Consider the following 13,878-nt stretch of genomic DNA (forward strand, 5'->3'; position numbering starts at 1 on the left):
ACTGACCGGAGAGCGAGGCCGGATCGGCCCGTACGGCCCGAGAGCGACGGGACGCTGGAGTGTGACCGGCTCAGACCTGCACACTTCAACTGAACACCCTTTTAAAAGAAACTAATTGGTCCCCAGATTAAAGCAGGATCATTGAACTGGACAAGCGTCTTATTAATTAGGACTCAAGACTCTGGCTCTTATCAGCGGCGCTGTGAATGTTCTGGACCCGAGACGTTACGGGACACGTCGGCCTCCTAAGCGGTCCTTAACTTTTCCTTTGTCAGTTTTAATTTAATTAGTCAGTTTTATTAGTTGTAGAGAGAGCAGTCCATCGCCCCAGGATCCGGCTGCTGTTAATCGGGCCTGAGTTTGCTGGAATATTACAGTATATTACTGCATGATCACGGTTTAGCGGAGTCCGATTCCGTGTACAGGTGTCCGTATACAAATACACCACCGTTCAACATTTTGGAGATTTGCAAGAGTTATCTAAAATACTTTTATTCAGCACAGACGCATTAAATGTATCAAAATTGACCGTAAAGACATTCATGAAATTTCTAATAAATGCTGTCTATTGAACTTCTATTTATCAAGAAATCCTGCAATAAAAATGCATGACGGTTTCCACAGAAATCTGAAGCAGCACAACCTTGTTCAACACTGATAATAATCGTAATCATGTTTCTTGAGCTTCAGATCATCATACTGGAGTAATGATGATAAATTCAGCTCTGATCACAGGAATAAATTACACTGTACTGTATTTTCACATAGCACACAGATGATTTACATCATAATAATATTTCACTGTTTTACTGTATTTTTGGTGAGCAGAACAGACTTTGTTTAAAAACATGAACAAATCTCACTTTCCCCAAACTTTTGAACTGTAGTGCATAAGAAACATATTTAATTTTCTTTGAAATTATTAAATATTTTCTACAAACATATCTAAATCTGGTACTTTAATGATGTTTTATGTTATTAATGAACAATATTGTAAAGTGTGTGTTATTAGGTTAGGTTATTCTTACTGTAGTTTAACTGTAAAGGTTGAAAACCCCATTTGCAGACAAGAACAGTTTCTCCATCAGTGCTGTATATACAGGTACAGGTACGATTGCCTCTTTCCAAACAGGGGTCTTCACTCATCTGAGCTCCATGACAGATGTAAATGGATGTTAAACTAGTCACTGTAATGCATTTTAAACAGGCACAACAGCAGATATCCAGATGAGCTGGACGCTTCGCTCGCTCTAGTTTTCACCCATTTATCAGGTCGCGTCACGGGCCCATCTCGACTAGCTCAGGTCTGCAGTGGACCATCACACACACACACACACACACACACACACACACAATGTCATCTGGTGAAGCAGTACACTTTTTATGGCCCATGAAGATGAAGATGATGAACTGAAGCTCATCGTCACATCCTTCACTTCAGTAAATGACACGTTCCCTTTCAGTCAGTTATGTTCTAGGTTACGTCAGAATGACTGAGCCCAATCACCTTCCAGTGGTACAAAACGCTCTTCAGCGAAGATCTTGAATGCCCGCGCTGCTCCTTCTATACCCGCAGCGGGTGGAGCTCGCGATAAGCTCCTCTGCGCACCATTGGCTCGTTCTGCGCCACTCGGAGGGGATTGGGCTCTCGAGCGAGACTCCATTCGCCAGTCGTTCTGACGTAACGTCCCCGTTCGCTGTTACACACATGACGGAAATGTTCTGCTTCTCTGGCAGCTGTGGATGAGTGATGATAGAGCAATGCATCTGGCAATATTTTTGAGCAAATATTGTGTAAATCAGATAACAATAAGCATTTTTACATTTTCAATATCTTAAATGATAAATATTGGGCGACCACTATTGGGTGTTGATTGTACTTGCATTGTTGGTTGCTGACGCTTCTTATGTCATTTGCTTTATGTTCATTACATGGCCAAACGCATGCGGACCGTGATGAACACACACACACACACACACACATTACTAACAGCTGCATGAACTCAAACACGCTCCTGTATTTCAGCATGACCTGAACTCCACTAAAGTGTGCAGAAGTGAATGAGGATCTGCTCCCATTTCATGTGTGAAACAGAATTGAACGAATTATATCGCAGGTCTGCATTCTCTCGGCCATGTAGTGTGTGTTGCTTATTAATGTGCTTCCCTTTTTTTGCTAAAGGCAATTTTCCCCACTCGCTCTGGATTATAGTCGTTCATGCTAACCTTTATTTTGGAACCAAATCAGACTTATCATTGCTGTTTCTGCAGGAGTCCATCAACACAATTACAATCATCTCGGTCTCAGTAGCCCAACGCGAACACCGAAAAATGGTAAGGAGCCTTCTCAACAAATAATCTTGTTGTCGAGTGCTTGTGTTTGCATGCCTACAAGATCAACTGGATCTATGAGCAGCTCAATGGCATTGGCCATCTTCATCGTCATCATCATCATCATCACCTTTAAGAAAACCCCTCAGAGAACCTTGAGTTCATGTTGTGAAGGAGTGCTGTAGCGAAAGCTTCTGACGGGCGAGCAGAAACGGCTGATTAAATCTCTGCCGTTGGTGAAGCACTCGAGTCGGACTGGGATTCGCTTTCCCACCCAACAAGCTTCAGAGGCTCCCAGTGGACCCGTGCTTATATGACAAAGCCTGTTATTGCCTCCACACAGAGCACAGATCCGCTCATGGAGAGCCGGCTCATCTCGGCCTGCTCTTCAATCTTTAACAGCTTATATACTATTTGCATTTTGACTTGTGACATTTGCTAAAATTGAATTTTAATAAAATAGCACACACACACAAACACATTATATAGTATCACCACATTTAATTGACACACTGCCCTTCAAGTCTTCTTAAAAAAAAAAAAATCAATAATTGTATTCATCCAGGATGCATTAAATTGACAGTAAAAAATCCTGTTTTTCTTCATCTAAGAATCTTTAAAAATAAAAAGTATGACGGTTGCCACAAAATTTTGAAGCAGCAACATTACTAATAATGAGAAATGTTTCTTGATCATCAGATCCTCATATTAGAGTGATTACTGAAGGGTCATGTGACACTGAAGACTGGAGTAATGATGATAAATTCAGCTTTGGTCACAGGAATAAATGACACTTTACTGTATATTCACATAGAGAACAGATGATATACACTGGAATAATATTTCACTGTTTTTACTGTACAGTCTTTATCAAATAAATACAGCTTTGGTGAGCAGAAGAGACTTTAATGTTAATCATTAATCATTACACATTAAAAAATCTCTTGAACGGTAGTGTTTATGGTATAATATACATTCCTTCTGAATATACAGTGGCACGCCCTAATTTTGCAGAGTTAGATGCGTTTCGGGGATACACATTTTTGTTAATCCTGGAGCAACACTCTGTCCTAACCCTATCCATAACTTATCCATCAAATAGAGCGAAATGATGTGTGACTTACATTGATTGAGACTAAACTCACAAAAACTTTTAAAGTTGTCCCTCAAATCTGATTGGTTGATTGAAATGTTGATTCTGGATCATATTGGTGAATCAGGATCCATTGTAACATTTTGGGCAATATATGAATCCTTATCATTTTGTCATGACTGCATTGCTAAAGGGCAACCTGAATTATGACAATATATTTTGTAAAACAAGAAATTAATAACATAGACCATCCTGCCGACAATCAATCAATCAATCAATCAATCAATCAATCAATCAATCAATCAATCAATCAATCGGAACATTAAATGAGCCTAAGACGGTTTCCTGGTCTAAACCAGCCGAACATCGCCGCCACTGTTACTGCCATTAATATACAATGGAAAAGTAAATCATTACTGTTGGCCTTCATTGATCATTTCCACTTTAAACATTTACATTCGGAAATGATTGATGGTTTATGCTGATATTGTCCAGAAGCGCACGTTGAATGCTGGGCGTTGTGTGTGTGTGTGCAGTGACGGCGTATTGAGACGGTCACACACACCCTTCGGTCTGTCGCTGGGGAAGTCGTTCTGCCTCAAACACACACTCACACCAAAGCCAGAATGCCATTTCACGACGCTTCATCAAAACACGAAGCATCCCGACTCTTTTCACTTGCTCTTATTGAACTGCGTTCTTTTTCCCTTGAATCGACCAGCTCACAGATCTCTGAGGCACGGTAAGTTATCTTCGCAACATCATTGATTCTCAATCTTTCCTCCTCCTCCTCCTCCTCCCTCCGATGAAGATGAATGTTTCCACTTCACACACCACCAACCGCTGAACCCCAATGCATGAAGCGAGCCAGTGTAAATGCAGTTGTGTGAGCGTTGCCCGTCTGTGAAGTGTTGTTGCGTCTCATTCTGCTGCGCTGGTCGCGACTCTATTTATAAACCGGGCCTGACCCTCGACCTGAGACTCGGACTGGCGTGACGGGCACGGGGAGCCACACACACATCACATCACATCAGTCACGCGACGCTGCGACTCTTACAGCCAGCCCAGACGTTCCCATCATCCCTCCCTCCACACAGTAATGTCTTCAACATGTCAAGTGTGTGCGTTTATGAATGTGTGATTTTGACTGTTCCCATGGTGTGTTTTGTCTCGTCCGCAGAAAGCACTCGGATGAACAGCATCCTCACCTCACAGACCGAGCCGTACGACCTGTCCTTCTCTCGCTCCTTCCAGAGTCTGTCTCATCTGCCCCCTTCATACGAGTCTGCCGTGAAAGCTGACCTCAACAAATACTCCTCGCTCAAGAAACTGAGTATGTGCCCGTCTAATGTCCTCTGATAACGTGCGTCCAGCCCTCGCTAACACCGCTCTGTTTGTTTCATTAGGGTCAGTGTGTTAACATCAGTTACGTGTAGAAATATGACAAATAAAGTCAAAATAACTGGGAAATTGTAACAATTTACTATTCGCAATATTATCCACCATTTTTGTGGATGTTATGAATTAGATCACATTACAGTTATGAGAAAACACTCTCAAATGTGAGATATAGAGTATCAATTCATTTCAATTTAATTATATTTGTTGTATCACTTGTAGTAACGTTCAGTTTGTTGACATTCGTTAAAGGAGAACTCCGGCGAACAATGAACCTTTGGTCTAATAAAACATCGATAACTAGTCAACCGTTCTCTGAGATTTGTTTTCATGATTATCGATTGTAAAGAGTTTTATCTCTAAAATCTGTTTAGCGTATAATGCTAGTAATGGGGACATTGACTAAGTAAAAAGAAATCGCTAGTTTATACCACTAACAAGGCTCAAAATAGCCCCACACTAACACAGAAACATAATGAGGGTCCATACATGCAAAACGAAGCATTGAGAACTTTGTAAGTGAACAGACCGTTTAAGAAGAAGATACTTTATGAAGACAGTTCACTTCGCGTATACTAGGGGTTGAACTGACTAGTCGATTAGTCGACTAGTCGACCTTAATGCAATGCCGTGACGCTTTAAGTTTGACGTCGACTAGTCGCAATGATCATGTGACACTATATGATTGCGCTAATTTTGATAATCTATGGCCGCGTTACAGACGACAACAGATGAAGAGCCTAGAGGGTCATTGCAGCAAGAAAGCAGCATTGGTACATAAAGCGTATGGGAATACTTTTTTCACGCTCACTGTTTTACCGGGAAATGAGAGCAGTCTCTTTTAAAATCATTCAAACATTAGCCTATTTTTTCATATATTTATTTAAACATATTAATGCATCTAATTCACCCGCAATCAATTGGAATATTATTTTGTATTAGCTTAGATCCATCACTAACGTGCAGATGTGAATTTATAGCTTTTTTTCCTTTTCATCCTAAATGATGATGTAAACAGCGGGCTGTTTAGCTACATCTGGCCATCTGATTGCTATCCGATCGTGAAAAGACCGGATGTAAGCTAAATGCCCGCCGAAACGCATTGAAGACGGATTTAAATCCGATCGCTCAAATCACTTCATGAGGAGGTCTGGGCCGCTTTACAGACGAAACTGGACACGTGTAAATGCATCTGGTTGTTGAAACCGCATATGTAAATTGGACCTCTCCCAAAAATGCTGAAATAAAACGTGTGAGAGCAGCCTGTGCTATTATATTCTTTATATGACGAAGCTATAACACGCACCGCAGATGAGCATCGATTCATAAAGCCAACGTGCAAACTATCGTAAATCAAAGTGAAAGTAAGTCACAGACGCTTAACACACAAAATCATCTTCGTTAAAGTAAAGAAACAAAACGATCTTCTTACCAGTGCTGTCTCTCTTATTACGGTCTTTGATTGTGAAATTAGCTGATGATCAATAAAATGCAGCATTGCTTTCGGTGACGTGAACTCCGTTAAATCTGCATACAGCGCGGATTTATATCTATTTTGCGAAAACATGTTTATGTGACCAGGTTTAAATGGAATCGTTTTGATAAATCAGGTCAGTAAAAACGCATGAAGTGTCCAGGTGTAAACGGCCCCATTATGAGCTGTCAGCGTCTGTATAATTTTCTGTTAATTAATTGCAAATTGTGGCAAATCTGTCACATCTCTTGTGTTTTATGAATGACGTCAGCGACTAGTCGACGTCGACTCGACTTTGATGTCATAACAGTCGACTTCAAAAAATCTGAAGTCGTTCAACCCCTAGCGTATACAGACAGGAGCCATCTTAAAAAACACATTCATACAGTTCATACAGTTCAGAAGTTCGCTGAACTTCATACAGTTCAGATCACTCAGCATGACGTTCGGGGATTGACTTATCGAGACTATTTTTTAAGATGGCTCCTGTCTGAATACGCGAAGTGAACTGTCTTCATAAAGTATCTTCTTATTAAACGGTCTGAACACTTACAAAGTTCTCAATGCTTGGTTTTGCATGTCGAAGCATTGCCTCATGATGTTACTGTGTGGTATAGTGGTATAAAGTGGTTAGTGGTAGAAACTAGCGATTTCTTTTTATTTAGTCAATGCCCCCATTACTAGCATTATACGCTAAACCGTTTTTAGAGATCAAACTCTTTACATTCGATTATCATGAAAACAAATCTCAGAGAACGGTTGACTATGTACCGATGTTTTATTTATTAGACCAAAGGTTCATTGTTCGCCGGAGTTCTCCTTTAATCCGATAATGAACAGCACTTTCACAACGTTCATCCATTTGGGTCAGTGTTACTTTACAGTGATAAAAGTAGATTTACACTGTAAAAAAAAATCCGTTAAATTTACGGGAAAACTCCGGCAGCTGTGGTTACCAGAGTTTTCATGTTAAAAGTACGGTAGCAACATTTTAGGTTTTACAGACTTTGACCGTATTTAATTTTACAGCAGTAAACCGTATTTTATTATTTGATATAATGTCAATGTACTGACATTTTGAAGTATTAATATCTGTTTTGTCATCATTATCAGCTCTTCCACAAGAGAGTTCATACTACTATATAGAAGCTGCACAGTCTCATTCACACAAACATTAAACACCATCATGGTAACATGTTGAAATTTTAAAAATGAAATAAGGATTAATTTAACAACGTTAAATGCAACATAAAACCCTAATAAACATAACTGATAAGAAAAAAAGACTAAGAAAATTATGAATAAACAGTTAAAATACATTAAATGTGAAGGGTCACACAGGGAATTGTGGGAAAGTCAATTTACATTTTTTCACTGTAAATTATACAATGACTTCTTTTTCACTTCCAAAAACTGTAAATTTAATAGTAAATGTACCATTATATATATCACAGTTATTCACCGTATATAGTAAGGAAATTTTCTGTTAACCAATTGACTCTGTGCACGAGAGAAAAAAAAAAGCTAACTTCCGCCTTGAGGGCGGATGTTGGGTACTTCGGTTCCGGTTGCCGTTGTTTACATCCTACATCAGTGGACCGGCTATCTAAAGCTTAGCTATTTAAATATATTTGTCTAAAACTATGTTCGTTTGTTCATTGTCAAGTCAACCAACACAGTTTTCACTCATATTTGGGTGGAGCCAGGCGCTGCTGCATTGTGAAAAGTAAACGATATTTCACATTTTGTCACCGCACCCAAGCAGTCGCTTCACAGAGTGGAGCGTTGCGTATCCATGACAACTAGAAGGAAGTTTTTAGGCTACTAATTATTTATTATATTATACCCTTTAACCAGGAGAAGCCCCTGGGTTTAGAACCTATTTTGCAAGGGAGACCTGTTTAGAAATATGTGTGAACAGCCTAATATGTGTTCAACAGCCTAACTTGATAACGAACGAACCAACGGCGGATACCTTTACTCCCTGTATGACATGTATAGTGGTTGTCAACACTGATCTATATGACATTCTATATAGATAGTGGTTGTCAACAACACATCATAAACAAAACAACGGCCAACACAAACTGTTCTGGAAAATGCACTTTCTACCGCATGATTTCACATTTTATAATGTATAGAGAGATATAACAGTTACCAAATCTCATAGCTTGAGCACGTAGCATGGCAACATTAATGTCCGAGTGATTCCACGTGTATGTACCGTATGTACACGCCGTCAAATGTCCGAGCGAAACAAAACAAAATGTAGATCTACATCTGGGGAGCGATATTTATTTTTTCCTAGGATGGTAGGAGTGACGGGTAGGTTGGGGTTGAGGTAGGTCATATGCTATATATATATACACTGTGTATATACACACACACGTATATATATATACAATAATAACGTTAAGTCAACGGTATTCATAAACACGCTGAAAAGAGATTATGCGTGTTGATAGCATGCCATAAAATACGTGATACGTGTCATACATACGCAATTTCATGAGATCAGTCTGAGCATGGATGTTGTTGTGACTTAACGTTCCCTTCAAAATGATGCAAATACTGAGAAATGTAATATTTAAACCCCTTCTCTCTTGCTCTGGGGAGCTGGAGGAAAATCATAAGCCAGTCGATGAACATAATCGACTGTAATATTCGCCAAATGTTCAAGACATCTGGAGAAACATACATCCTCTACGTCGTCCATCAGGCTACCGGAAACTAGACACAACCATATCGGTTTCGCAGCCGGAACTAGCATATGCTAACGTGCACATAGTCCATTGACAGTTTTTCACTGTAGCGGTTTTACAGTTTTTTACTGTTAAAATCACGATCATTTTTTACAGTGTATCTATTAACCTAGATCAAACATGGTTCATTCAGGTATTGTATTTCAGTGGATTTTCACATTCAGAAAGTGTAGATCTGGAGAGCTAGTGATAGTCTGTTAGTATGGGAGATTCAGCATTATATATATATATATATATATAGATAGATATATATATATGCACGATTGCGAGAACGAGGCTCCTCCAGATCCCAGAAAGAGTCTTTTCCACTCCATCATGTCGATCAGCTCGTCTTATTTTCCATCCGCTGCGACAGATAATCGGTAATCAGTATCCGAGCACGATTCATTGTGTAAATGCATCTCTGTAAACACACTGGGGCTTCTGTAAGCTGAGTAAACCCCTGTAGGCAAACGTCCCCGTAATGAAACGCAGGGAGCCGTGGAGATCAGAGCCTTCCCTTCATCCCGTCCGGATCCTCCTCCACAGGCGGCCATTATCCGCTCGCGCCGCTCGATCTGGATCTGATATCTCAGAGTAAAGCTTTCTCGTGGCCTCAGCCCCATGGTATCGATCAGGTTGTGGTGCTGTGTAATAAGGTCTCAGCTCATTATATTCCCTAAGTGAAGAGTAAATTCCCCTGAGGCTTGTGTAATTGCATAAAGAATGCTCCAGATCTCTCCCGGCCCTGAGCTCTGGGAAACTGACAGGCCTCCTCCTCATCTGCAGTTCCTCCGCGTGCGCGAGCTTCGACCAGCGACAACATGCAATCATACACTAAACGTCCCTCCATCCGCTCCGGAGCGGGTCGTTTCTCAGACGGATCATGCAGCGTTTCTGTTAATAACATACCCAGTATCTTCCTCCTCCTCCTCCTCCTCAGATGTTTGTTTTGCTAATATCCACAAACCCACCAAAAGGAGACTCCTTTATGAAGAAAGATTAATTGAATCTGTAATCACCATAAACCGATTATGTGCCATTAATTCCCCCCAATAACACAGTGTCGGTCCTTTCGGCGAGTGTGAGATAAATGCTGCTATTGAGCTCTTTTATCTCCTAACAAACTCAATCTCATTCCCTCAAGAGACGCGGTTTCAAAAGTCCCACAAATATGACTGCCACTTCCTCGGGCTGGGAATTATTGTGCACTTTTTTATTCTTCACAAACCTCTCATCACAGTTATTCGATTAATTCTCACTTATAGGAAGATTTGTGGGTGTAATTTTGTTCGATACACTCCTTTATTGCATTCTCTTGGATATGACTGGGCTCTAAATGTGTGGAGAAATCTATCAAGTGTAACTGATATCTCAAGGACATCAGCCTCCCCAGATTGTATTCATTAAACCATTATACAGCAGAGGATAATTGAATTATTTCCAGTTCCAATCATTGCAGTAGAGTCGGGGCCGTCCGGGACGAGTGTGTGTCCTGCATCAGTATCTTATTCAGCATTAACCCATTCCAACTGGTCAATCTCCATGCGCTGTAGTATTTCCAAAGTTTTAGTCCATTTCAAACATTTTAGTTTGGCAGTAGTTCAACAAGTAAAATGTGTAGGCCTACGAGTTTATTTAACACATGAATTAATGCAGGTAAAAATAATGACTTACTGGCAGAAATGAAATCAATCGTATTCTTCTTCTTCTGAGGTAAATTCTTCTAAACTTGATAAAAAGCAGAAGGATCTGAAGTGTGATGTGTTGTGAACATGTCTAGGGTTGGGTATCGTTTGAATTTGAACGATTCTGATTCCGATTCCTTGTTTCGATTCTGGTTCCTAACGATTCTCGATTCCGATTCTTTTAAGAGGCAGGGTCAAAAAAGTTTAGCTAACCTTGCTAACCAACGGCCTTTCTGAAGGAAATACTCCTTTTGTCACAAATTTTGCATTTTGCCGAGATTTCGTTAATTTTTTAAAAAAAAGTGAAGCCACACTTTGGACCGCCAAACATAAGCTACTCATGTTCGACTCGCGCGGTTATGCCAACACTTCCGGTAGATGCTTCTTCATTGGTGTTGTTCAGCGGTTTCTTCTTCCGCTCGGCGGACTGTGAATATCAAAACTAGGAATCGAAATTTTAACTTTTGAACGATTCCGGGAAAAACGAAAAGTTAGTCCCGGTTCCAATCGATACTCGATTCTCGATACCCAACCCTAAACATGTCTCTGCGTCTGATTTTCCAAACTCAAAATTATCCTTGTAGTGAAAATGGCAGGACAAACCAGAAGACATTTCTAGAGAAAGAGCAGGGAGATTCTCACACTGGGCAAAGTTTGAGCACACACACGTAAAAGCTGAGCGAGAGCAGAGCCATGTTAGTTGAAAGTAAGTTTTGAGTCACGGATGCCCTCTCGGGCTACAATAGTGCGCTCTCGTCATCCAACGCCGTAGAAAGCGCCTCAAATGAACTATGAAGGGTAGACCCACTTCATATTTAGGGTCTTTACAGTTATAGAGATGCAAAGAAAGTCGTGTCTGAAAGCTGCAATTTTTCATTTTTATTTGTTAACATGGATGGACAACATCTGGTACTTGTCCGTGGGTACTCGAGGTCTGTTGAGGCAGTGTGAACATGACCATCCGACGGCCATCTTGTTTGTTGGCGTTTGTCTGTGGGTGGGAACAGGCCTTTACAGTTTCAAATGATGTATTACTAGAAAAATGGAGTGATTAAAATCCGATCGTTATTATGTTTTATAAACGACGCCTCAGGACCCTACATTGGCAAGTTACCTATTCAAGTATACTTGAACACTCACACTGCTTGTGCTTCCCCACAGCGGATAAGGACGTCGTCGACGACTACTACACCAGGAAGAGGAATCTCCCAGACCTGGCGGCCCGAGGAACTCTTCCTCTGCACATGATGAAGATGAACCAGGATCCCCCGAGCGGCCAGCAGCCGCAGCCAGCGCCCCGCCAGCGCCCCCGCCGGGTCCAGAGGGCCATGTCCCAGGACCGCGTGCTGTCCCCCGAACGCAGCCAGGAGCTGGACTACCCCACGTCCCCATACGCCATCTCCCCGTACGGCGGGCGGATCCTGTCCGACGAGCAGCTCCTGTCGGCCGAGCGCCTGCGCTCCCACGAGCGGCTCATCTCGCAGGAGCGCCACTACTCGCAGGAGCGCATCCACGCGCAGGACCGGCTCCACTCTCAGGAACGCCTGCACTCCCAGGACCGCCTCTACTCGCAGGACCGCCTCTACTCGCAGGACCCGCTCATCTCTCCCGACAAGATGATGTCCATCAAGCGCTCCGGGTTCCCCAACGACAAGTCCATGTCCAGAGCCATATCGCACACGGACGTGTTCATGCCCTCCACGCCCCTCCTGGACCGCTACAAGATGACCAAAATGCACTCCCATCCCAGTGCCTCGAACAACACGCCACAGAACACTTCCACCATGAACCAGACGGCCTCCAAGAGACAGGCCTTCGCCTCGCGCCGCACGCAGACGGTGGAGCAGCTCCACTACGTGCCGCCGCAGCACCACCACCACTACCGCACCGGGAGCAAGACCGAAGTGACTGTTTAACCGCTCGCCTCAGAGCCGGTTCTGCGGGAACTGGCCCAGCACCAGCCACTCTAGATCCACACCCAGACCCTCCTGTGTGCATTCCCATTCAGTTCTATGTGTTTGTTTATCACTAATGAGGAAGGACTTGTGCATTCGTAAGGGCTTTGCATGGGGACTCACTGCGAACGTATGACGAAAGGTATGGACGTGGAACAGAACAGTGTATACATTTATATATAAACACACACACTATATATATATATACATAGAAATACAAATACTGTTTGTACTTCCGGTCCTAGTCGATAGCTTTAGAAGTTCTTCTGATGTTCGCGCACTTCTTTCGGTGCCTCTACGAAAACGTTCCATTTCAACAACAAAGTGGTTTTGTGGGTTAAAAAGCACAATCAAGTAAAAGTTGACTTTGGTTTTGTTCATTCGCGCTGTGGGTGATGGCTAGCATATATCAGTTTGTTCTTCAGTTAATGGCCATTCATTATTGTGCCAAGATGATTGTAAATAAACTCTTTTAGCACCAGTAAATGAACGAGTCTGTTCTGGTTGGCATTTGTATTATTGTAGATTGATTTTTAGAAATTCAAAACTTCTTCAGAACTATAGAGAACCCACTAACCCAGTGTTGGACCATTTAAAGTAATATGAAACTGTGTGTTTGTCCGTTCATATGTGTTTGTAGAATGAGAATCGGGCGAATGTTGCTGACAAATATGTTGATTTCTGGCTGTAGACTGTGTTGCAGTGACTCACAAGACAAATGAGTATATTATGCTTGTTGTAGTAGCTTCAAATAAACCGTCCTTATTTTTCTAAACATTAACATATATGTGGAAAAGGTTCATGTGTCTCAAAAAAACAATGAAATATTAAAGATCTCCTATCTAATAGTCCATGAAATCTGGGTGGCTAACTTCAGATGAATTGAGAAAGATGCATACTTTTTTCTTTTTATGTGGGTAAGTTTCATAAAAATGCTAAAATTCATGTTTTTATCAAAGGCTTTGTCCGGATGAGATTCAGAAGGATTATAAACTCAGATGGAGTAGATCAACACATCAGACCATCGTTTCCTCCTCATGGGTTCAACATGTCATTCAGGAACGTTGTTTTGATTTATATGCTGTTTAATGTTAGTTTGTTCAATGCTTCCATCACTTGTTTCTGTTTCTTCTTTTGTGTTTTGATCCTGAGATTCTAGCTGTACTCTTTCAAAAGATTAACAGTGAAAACAGGGATT

General features: G+C 41.5%; 1 protein-coding gene across 9 annotated transcripts in view; it reads left to right on the forward strand.

Annotated features, from left to right (window-relative positions):
* shisa6b (shisa family member 6b) overlaps positions 1-13,461 on the forward strand; it is a 61,332-nt gene extending 47,871 nt beyond the window's left edge. For 2 of the 9 annotated variants that reach the window (XM_039653726.2, XM_039653728.2), the window contains 4 exons: positions 2,272-2,334; positions 4,146-4,166; positions 4,605-4,757; positions 11,887-13,461. In XM_039653726.2, the coding sequence (XP_039509660.2) occupies positions 2,272-2,334; positions 4,146-4,166; positions 4,605-4,757; positions 11,887-12,641 (992 nt within the window). In that variant the 3' untranslated portion in view covers positions 12,642-13,461. The remainder of the gene's footprint in view (positions 1-2,271; positions 2,335-4,145; positions 4,167-4,604; positions 4,758-11,886) is intronic. The other 7 variants (XM_039653727.2, XM_039653729.2, XM_039653731.2 and 4 more) reach the window with 5 other exon arrangements.
* The last annotated feature ends 417 nt before the right edge of the window (positions 13,462-13,878 follow it).

This window comes from Pimephales promelas, chromosome 17 (genome assembly GCF_988280905.1).
Source record: "Pimephales promelas chromosome 17, fPimPro1.hap1.1, whole genome shotgun sequence".
Lineage (NCBI taxonomy): Eukaryota > Metazoa > Chordata > Actinopteri > Cypriniformes > Leuciscidae > Pimephales > Pimephales promelas.